The sequence below is a fragment of the Macrobrachium nipponense genome, chromosome 38 (genome assembly GCF_015104395.2).
Source record: "Macrobrachium nipponense isolate FS-2020 chromosome 38, ASM1510439v2, whole genome shotgun sequence".
Lineage (NCBI taxonomy): Eukaryota > Metazoa > Arthropoda > Malacostraca > Decapoda > Palaemonidae > Macrobrachium > Macrobrachium nipponense.
In genome coordinates, this window is record NC_061098.1 from 43440398 (window position 1) to 43450477 (window position 10080).

The window sequence follows — 10080 nt, forward strand, 5'->3', positions numbered from 1 at the left end:
GCGAGGCTGATGGTGGAGGCTGGGTGACCTCTTCTGACCTCAAGTATCACCTAGAAAGGTCAATGAAGCTGTCGGAGATCACGGTGCAGTGCCAAGCGAGGAATGGTGTCAGCGAAGAGGCCGTCACTGAGACCAGGGTCATCAGCATCATGAGTGAGTTCTAAGGTCAATGGAGTCCTAGAATCGCACAGAGGTGGAAGTTCATTGCACTTGTTCCTATTTCTGCTTTCGTAGTCGGTTTCTTTCACTGATTTTACTCATATTCAGATGCTTTTAAATGACCGTTTGTTTTGCAATGTTTCTTATTCGAATATTGTCCCGTTGTTGTTTGCATAAATATTTATCTCTTTGATTAAATGAAGGAAGTTCATACCGGACTAGACACTAACCGCTTTGTATGAGACTAGAAGAGACTTGCAGGAATACGTCCTGTAAGAAGGTCGATTGTTGCATATACGATGTATTTTCCAAGGAGATAAATTTTTCATATGGATTCTTGTGAAGGAGGAATTGGCGAAGAAAAGAATTAATGTTTTGGTTAACTTTTTCTTAGTTTAGGGTAATTAGAAGAATAAGATATCGAATGTGATAATCGTTTGAACATGAGTTGCTGGATGTGTATTTGATCATTACCTGAGTTAAACTTCAAATGAAAATAAAAAATTTCATTTAGAGAAGAAAGGTTGAAAATGTGATCATATATTCCATCAAGAAACACGAACAGAAAAGAAGCATTTAGAGAGAAAAGCTTAAAAGAAGAATAGGGATATAGACGGGGCTGGGTTGGAAGACAGTGATATAGAAGTATTCAATTCGACATATGCAGAGTTTTAGGTAAGTAAGAAATCAGTATGAAGTGCTTGTACCTATAGGGAAATAGGAATCTAGTGAAGGCAGTCAATGGTAATAATTAAAAAAGAATATATTATTATTGTAAGCAAATGTATGATTTGCAGGGCATTACAGAACTAGAGATATGGGAAAAGAAGTGGGATATGATGAAAGTTTATGCATATACCTTAAGTAAATATTTCAAGGTAACAAAAATCAAATATAACGAAATGACGGCAGATAGGAATGAAGATAAGGAAGGGCGTCTGCAGATGAGGAAACATCTGAAAAGAATCCGGTCATATTTTGACAGAGGCAACATTTGAATATTAGTTCCAAGGGGGTATGTGGGATGGGCAAGAGGTTGATCTGAATAATGTTCAAGTAAAAAGTTAAAGTTAGCAGCTTCAGTCCTCCACCAGGCTACTGCCTCTGGGGCGGACGTCAGACAATCTTCATTTGAGAATGTTTGTGGAAGTAATTGTTGGGAATATTACTAAAGCAATCGCGGTTTAGGAGTAATTCTGAAAAATGTTAGGCACTGCTCGAGTGGCAAAGAAGATGCTGCATAGCAGTGGGGAAAAGAACTGAGTACGATGGTGAAATGATAAAAGTGATAGAGGAAACATTGAAATTCATTGATACAAACAAGTCATCCATTTTACCAGGGCGAGTTTACTGTAGGATTTTGTTGCGATAAAACAGACGAGACCAAAACTGACTCGTAAAGGAATATTAGTATGTGTTAACACTAGGAGGATGGTGAAACGACTTGAGTTGTTGTTGATGAATGATTTGAGAGAAGGTTGATGATAAAGGAAAAACTGTTCATAGCAAGACTGAACTGACAGAGATGTCATGTGGAGTGTATTGAAGAGGTGCGGAGCGCAAAGTAATTGACATGTGGAAAGCAAAGCAATACAGAACATGTTAACATCACCTAGTAAAAAACAGTATTTTGAGATTAGGTTTTACAGTTGAGTGGATATGCGATGTGATGAAAGGAGTCATGACAGAGCTCACAGAAAGGATTTGAGAGTTCAGACTCTGGGACTGAAGAAGGGATCGTGAATGGTAAGGAATGTCTCTTACCGCAAGAAGTTACAGTCGTCAATGGGCTGAAGAGATAATTACATTAGTGTGAAATTGATTGTAAGACTGTGAAAGTTAACTGATTCATCCTGGTATTTAGGAGTTATTGCAAACAGTGATAGGAAGACGAAAGAAGAGGTGAGTTAATTAGCAATTGGTACAACGAAAAGATGACCCAAAGACATGTAGAGGAAATAAATGTTCGTGTAATCCAGACTTCGAATGCCTGAAGCGAGTGAGCCAACTCTTCCTAGTAAAAGTTTAAAGTAAATGAAAGCCAAAGAGCAACCAAGGCCGAGAATAATGTTGTTTACATGGGATATTCAAAATACGAAAGTTGGAAAGGGAACTATGAAGATGATATGATAATAAGATAAATCAAACTTGTTCCTCGTGCCAGAAAATGTGAAGACGATAAGTTTGTTCGCAGAATGTATCAGACTGAAGTAGAAGAGAATTTGATTAGTTCCACTGAAGGAGATACTGGAATAGGAAGGTTTTAACTTCCAGGAAATATGACTATGTGCACTGCTGAGGCGTGAGGCTCTCTGTGCTTGCGAAGGGATAAAATGCGTTGCTGGTGAGCTTTCTGTTAGGTGTATGGAATGGCCTCTGATGAAAAAAATGGATAGCCCTGTTTTTCTGATAACCGTAAAGTGCCCCTCTCTTTGCAGAGCCCCCCGGGCATCCCTTACTGAAGATAGAGGGCATGGAAGACTTGGTGGCAGGAGGGCGACTGATCGTCTTCTGCACCAGCGAGGGAGGCAACCCAAATCCGGGTATCACGTGGGTAGTTACTCAAAACTCTCCTCTGTTGGGATCTGTTGCAGGGGACAGGGGCACCAACATTGCCGGAGAACCTTAATTGGCTCTTGAAGTTGCGTGCGAGTCTGGCAACAGATGTCTGTGTTCTGCCTCATTTAGATGTTCCATTATTCCGTAGAATTTGCTTTTAATATTTAAGTCTTGTTTATAGTTATAATCAGTTAAATCACTTAATAGGTGTTGAAGCTCTTTTCGGTTTTTTGTATTCGTGAGCGAAATGGATCCACTTCAGCGTCACTATTTAAAGTAGATGTATTAAGCCATGAATATACAAATGAACGAGCGTTTTCACAAAGGAAATATCTGATCTGACTATAGAAGACCTTACTTAGATAACAGCAAGACTCTGAAGTATCTGATTTGCCCAAACTTTGATGGTAAGGATTCATTGACCCACCAACAGACCTGATTTACATAAAAACAGCCATCTCTTAAGTGACCTCCAATTTTAAGAGAAAAATGTAAATGATTTCTTTCGGCAGAATTTACAAAGACCGAAGGAAACTGGTATCCGATGTCATGCAAGAGGGAACCGTATCCAAAGCGAGGGCGTCGTTTGCGGTCACTGCTTCGGACAACGGGGTCAAGGTGACCTGTGAGGTCAGCAACCCTGCCCTCAAAACGCCCCTCGTGACTTCCACCAAGATAAGACTGAAATGTGAGTGGGGTTATCTTCATTCAGAATTGCATGGGGCAAGCGACAATCAAGCTATGGATGCCGACCTTTTCTTATCGTTCGCCGTTTCTCAAAATCACCAATCTTTTTTTTTTTTTTTTTTTTTTTATAAAAAGCCATACATAAATAATATCATGAAAACGATTTAATCACATTTCGAGTCTTCTTGTAAATGCGTTTGTTATCCTTATTTAGGTAACTTTTTATCAGTCATTCCCCTCATCACTCAACTATTTATCATTAATTTTTTCTTTTATTAATAAGTGGGATCTCTTCTTCTTTCTGTATTTCCCTTCCCTTCCTCTTGCTTCTTCCTAATGAACACCATATTCTTTGGAAGCTTGAATTCCAAACCAATGGCCCCCCCTTTTTTTTGCTTGAAATATTTTACTTGTTTATATTATGCAGCGTTTATTATTCTTGAATGTTTTGGTACAATGTCGAAGCTTCCCTGGGAGAGACGCCCACCCTCTCCCCTGCCTGTTTTGGAAGGGACTTGACACTGTCATAAGAGCAGCATTTGCAGAGATTCATTGTGAGAGAAGTTGTCAGGAGGATTTTTTTTCTGTTTTCTTTTGTTTTTCACTCGATTGACTTCAGTGGCTGGTGCACTGAAATTTATTCGTGCTCATGAAGACTGCCAGTTGTGGAATATCTATTTTATGATAAGGTGAAACGTTGTGTTCTTTTCAGAACCACTGTAATTTAATGAGTATAGACTATTTACTCACTATGTGATCAGGATCTGTTTTTCCTAAGTATATCTTAATTTGAAAGCCTTATAGAAGAAATGTACTGGCCTATCTAAATGAGAGACACTTTTCATTAAAAAAAAAAAAAAAATAAAAAAAATAAAAAAATAAATAAATAAATACTACTCTGTCGAGATGCCTCTGCGTAATTCTGTTTTGTTGACTGCATGTTTACATTTTCCCAAGTATCTCTGAGAAGTGAAACAGGTGGAAAGTGACACTGACTGAATGGGTCAGGAGGCAGCAGGTCTTATTTGAAATGCAAAAATTGTTTTTCCAGTGATATTTTGATGTTATTGCAGCGGAATCATATTTAAACTTTTTACGAGTGATTTTGACGATCAGAATTTTGAATTTATTTTTTAAGTGAACACCAATACCTCGTCGTAATTTGCGTCCACTTTCTTGTCATTGGTTTCTTTCTATTCCAGAAAAGAAGCCACTTTTTCTCTCCGTCCTCAGATCTTCAAGACTACTGAGTCTAGAGGGCTGCAAATTGGTATGTTGATCATCCACCCTCCGTCATCAAACAGACCAAATTGCAGCTTTCTAGCCTCAGTAGGTTTTATTTATTTAAGGATAAAATTAGCCATGATCGTGCGTCTGAGACGCTATAGGTGCAAACAACAAAGGCCATCACCGGGCCGTGGCTGAAACTTCCATACAACTTTATACGCTGTACAGAAAACTTTTTACTTCTCCCAGAACTAACATTTAGAGAGACTGGATTTGGATTCATTTCTTGCTCTACTTTCTTGTGATGAGCTTTTACTGGATCAATAGATGCAATGACCCGGTGAGAATCCTCGTCAAAATGCTCTTCCATTTCGGCCCGATCCACTGTCATAACATCTGCTTTCCTGTCCTTTGGACTACAATGCGAGAGACGGAACTCCAGTCGTATTTGAATATCATTTCTCCCTCGGATTCCCTCGACATACCTCCACATTTTATTTCACGTCTCCATCACTACATCGTTCGCGAATGGTACGGAACTTCGCCGCCGTCCTCGGAGACAGGAACTCTTGTATTTGCGATCAATTAGCGGAGTCCCGAGTTTTGCGGAGTCCAAAGCGAAATATAATTGTCCCGAAGGCATAAGAGAGCAGAATATGGCCCGCCATTGCAGCGACCTGCTGGGTTTAATTTTTGTCTCAGTTGAAGAATTTCCGTCTTCTTCTTCTTCTTCCTTCTTCTTTGATTTGGCTTGCCTGTGAAACTAAGAGTAACGGAGTTGTTTTTCTTCTGAGAGTTCTCTCTGTCGAGATTCTTGTAGTTATGTTTATATTAATTTCTAGTCTTGTTTTACTTAACGTAATGCAAGTAATTTAACGACTGTTCATCTTTTGTTTACATAAATATAAATGCAAACCTGCGACCACTATTTGTTTAGTTACTTTTATTTTTTGCCAGCAAGGTATCAAAGTCTAATAGATTATTGTTATTATTATTAACTATTATTATTATTATTATTATTATTATTATTATTATTATTATTATTATTATTATTATTATTATTATTATTATTATTATTATTATTATTCAGTAGATAAAAGCTATTCGTATGGAACAAGCCCACAAAAGAGGCCATTATCTCGAAATTCAAACTTCCAAAGAATATCAAGTTATTCATCAGGAAGAAGCAAGAGGAAGTAAACGGAAATCCTGAAAGAAGTGACCCCACTTATTAAAAAAGAAGAAAATAAATTAGTAAATAGATAAAAATGTATTAAGAATTAAGAAGAAGAGTATTAGGTTAGTAGTATATTGCATCTCCGCTTGAACTTCTGAAGAAGTTCCAATTGCAAGACATCCTCTGGGAGGATGTTCCACAGTCCAACGTTCCACAGTCCAACGTTCCACAGTCCAACGTTCCACAGTCCAACGGTGTGAGGAATAAAGGACCTCTAGAACTAAGAAGTTCGACAGTAAGGCAAATTTAATGCATATTAATGTTGCTGTTCAAAGAGTCTGGTTGGTCTCGGCAGATGGATTTAGCGTAAATGTTTTTTAATCGTGATATTATATACCAAGTTTCATTTGGTACTCATTGTTGTTACTTGCCTAACAAAAAATGTTTTAGCTTCGAATAATGATGATCTTAGATTCCTGTTTTAAAGACACAATTGCTTATTAACTATTAGATTATTTTTTCTCTTCTCGTTTTATTTAAAAATAGTCTTGACAAAACTGTGAAAGATAAAGAAGCGCTGGGACGGAACTTCTGCTTCTTTTTCGCTTCATGGTAAATTGTAATCTTCAACCTTTATATATATATATATATACATATATATATATATATATATATATATATATATATATATATATATATATATATATATATATATATATATATCTATCTATATATATATATATATATATATATATATATATATATATATATTATATATATATGGCATATTAAATGTTAACCCCAAGAGAGGACGAAATTATTATCAGCTGAAAAATTCCTCTTGGGTTAACATATATGAAACTATATCAATTTCCGAGATAGAGCTAATTGATATTGTAGGACATTTGTAGCTTAATACACACACACACACACACACACACACATATATATATATATATATATATTATATATGTATATATATATATATATATATATATACATATATATATATATATATTATATATTATATATATATATATATATATATATATATATATATATATATATATATATATATATATATATATATACAGTAAGTCCTCGGGGGTTACGCCTGGTCTCGACTTACGATGTTTCGTGGTTACGAACGCGCCCCCATAAAAATATAAAAAATAATATTTTGCGTCGTTCCGTCTTACGCGGTTTAGCGTCGTAAAGCAACGGTAAAAGCAAACGCGAAAAGGGACTAGTTCCGGGCGCACGGCGGAAGAATACGCTTTGTGGGGGAGAGGACGGGGCTTCGCTTCGCTACGCTCATTCCTCGCCCATACGCCATTTTGGTTGTTTACACTGCCTCTCTCTCCCTCGTGTTGTATCGTTTTTGTAACTTTTTGCTCTTTGTTATGGCTCCCAAGCGCAATGGCGACTCTTCTGATGGTAGTGCATCGAAGAAAAGAAAGGCCATCACCATGGAAATTAAAGTGGACATTATAAAGCGATCTGAGAAGGGAGAAACGCCAACAAACATTGGCCGCTCGCTTGGCCTTAGCCGTTCGACCGTTGCTACCATTATCAAAGATAAAGAGCGCATCGTTGAACATGTGAAAGGATCTGCTCCTATGAAAGCGACAGTGATAACTAAGCAGCATAGTGGTCTAATAATTGAAATGGAAAGGTTATTGGTGCTTTGGTTGGAAGACCAAAATCAACGGCGTATCCCAGTCAGCCTTATGGTGATTCAGGAGAAGGCGAAAAGATTGTTTGAAGCGTTGAAAAAGAAAAGGGGGAGGGAGAATGTGAAAGTGAAGAGTTTGTGGCTAGTAGGGGTTGGTTTATGCGATTTAAGGCTCGGGCCAATTACCATAACCTTAAAGTGCAAGGTGAAGCTGCTAGTGGGGATGAGAAAGCAGCGAGTGAATTCCTAAAGCGTTGTCTGAGATAATTAAGGAGGGGGGTTATTCTGCTCAGCAAGTGTTTAACGTAGACGAGACAGGTTTGTTTTGGAAACGTAAGCCTAACCGCACTTACATCGGCAGGAAGGTTAAGTCAGCACCAGGTTATAAAGCCAGCAAGGAGAGGCTAACTTTACTTCTTGGGGGTAATGCTGCTGGCGACTTCAAACTGAAGCCCTTGTTGGTTGTATCAGGCTGAAAATCCAAGGGCACTCAAGGGCATTTGGAAGGGTCAACTACCAGTAATTTGGAAGTCCAACAAGAAGGCATGGGTGACACTTGCAGTGTTTGAGGACTGGTTCGTAAACCAGTATTTTAAGAAGGTAGAAAGGCCTGCAGGAGATCCTGTACCCCCTCTACCTCAGCTGTGCCTCTGCTAATCCAGACTCGCCTGCCCCACAATCTCCAGCACCTTCTGAATGTTCTGCTAACCCAGACTCACCTGCCCCAGTATCTCCAGCACCTTCTGTAGGTTCTGCCTCACCTAAAGACTCACCTGCCCCAACATCTCCAGTAGTATGTTGGCTGCCTCACCTCAAGAATCACCTGCCTCAGCATCTCCAGTAGTATGTTCTGCCTCACCGCAAGAATCACCTGCCTCAGCATCTCCAGTAGTATGTTCTGCCTCACCTCAAGAATCACCTGCCCTCAGCATCTCCAGCAACTTCTGGAGGTTCTTTTTTCTCTTTCACTAACCTCCCCCAGTCTCTCCAGCCACCGCAGCTTCCTCTCCAGTGTGCAAGCCAATCAAATTAATAAAGGTAAGGAATTGTTCTCTCGTTGTTATTGATAGGTATTTTACATTAAATCATGTGGTATTTTTTCAATGTTCCGACCCACGCTGAAAATCGTGTTAATACGCATCTTAAGAACGGATCAACGTCGTAACTCGAGGACCCCCTGTATATATATATATATATGTATGTATATGACTGGTAAAAATGTTCTGTTACAACAGAATTCCATCTAATAAAAGGAGCCCATAAAAACGCCAAAATATAGAGAGAAATTCTATATTTCAGAGACTGCTGTCTCTTTCTTCAGCAGTCTCTGAAATAAAGTCTTTTCTCTTATATTTTGGCGTTTTTTTATGGGCTCCTTTTATTATTATTATTCTTATTTATATATATATATATATAATATATATATATATATCTATATATATATATATATATATATATATATATATATATATATATATATATATATATATATATATATATGTGTGTGTGTGTGTGTGTATATATGTACATATATATATATATATATATATATATATATATATATATATATATATATATATATATATATATATATATATATATATATATATATATATATATTTCTCTTCCGAATAATATATCAATTTGTATATAATACATATGCTAGATCAATCACGTACCGTCATGGATGCTAATTAATTTCATTCCTCTCTTGTTGCACCGCCAGTCGCGCCGGGGGAGGTCAGCGGATGGGTGAGGCCGAGCGAGGTCGAGGCAGGTAGCACGGCGACCTTGGTGTGCGAGTCTTCGTCGAGTCTCCCGGAATCGGCTCTTTCCTGGCGCTCAGGGCCCCTGACGCTGCAGGGGGCCACTTCGACGTATACCCAGGGGCTCTACGGCGGCACAGTCACCAGGTGAGGGAGTTTTGTCCCTGGATGAGGACGACTTTTTCCGAGCTGTCCACCCATTCTTTTTAGGGCAATGGCGGAATATGGGGTGTTTCTTCGCGAGAGATGCTTGAGCGATATTCTTTTGTGAATATCTGTTAACAGGAGCAGACTCATACAACACTGATATTATATATATATATATATATATATATATATATATATATATATATATATATATATATATATTATATATATAATATATATATATATATATATATATATATATATATATAAATTCTTCTGTTAAAACAGAATACTTCTCAAGTATAAGAAGCCCATTAAAACACTCTGCTTTAAAGTTATAGACTATATTTCGGTGGACCAACTCCCACCCTTATTAAGTTGTGATAGCATTCATTACTCGGTAAGGGAGTTAGTACTCCGGAAAATATAGTCTTTAGCTTTAAACCAGAGTGTTTTAATGTGCTTCTTATACTTGAGAAGTATTCTGTTTTTACAGAAGAATTTATTGACACACACACACACAGATATATATATATATATATATATATATATATATATATATATATATATATATATATATATATATATATATATATATATATATATATCTGTGTGTGTGTGTGTGTATACACACAAGGGTAATAGAAAAAAAACAATAGAAGTGACTGAGACACCTATAAAAA

General features: G+C 37.3%; 1 protein-coding gene across 1 annotated transcript in view; it reads left to right on the forward strand.

The window, feature by feature from the left end:
• LOC135209821 (nephrin-like) overlaps nt 1-10080 on the forward strand; it is a 79746-nt gene that overhangs the window by 1715 nt on the left and 67951 nt on the right. Inside the window, exons 3-6 of the mRNA XM_064242593.1 lie at nt 1-153; nt 2598-2709; nt 3231-3406; nt 9211-9397. The exon at nt 1-153 is cut by the window's left edge and continues 33 nt beyond it. Coding sequence (XP_064098663.1) covers nt 1-153; nt 2598-2709; nt 3231-3406; nt 9211-9397 — 628 coding nt within the window. The remainder of the gene's footprint in view (nt 154-2597; nt 2710-3230; nt 3407-9210; nt 9398-10080) is intronic.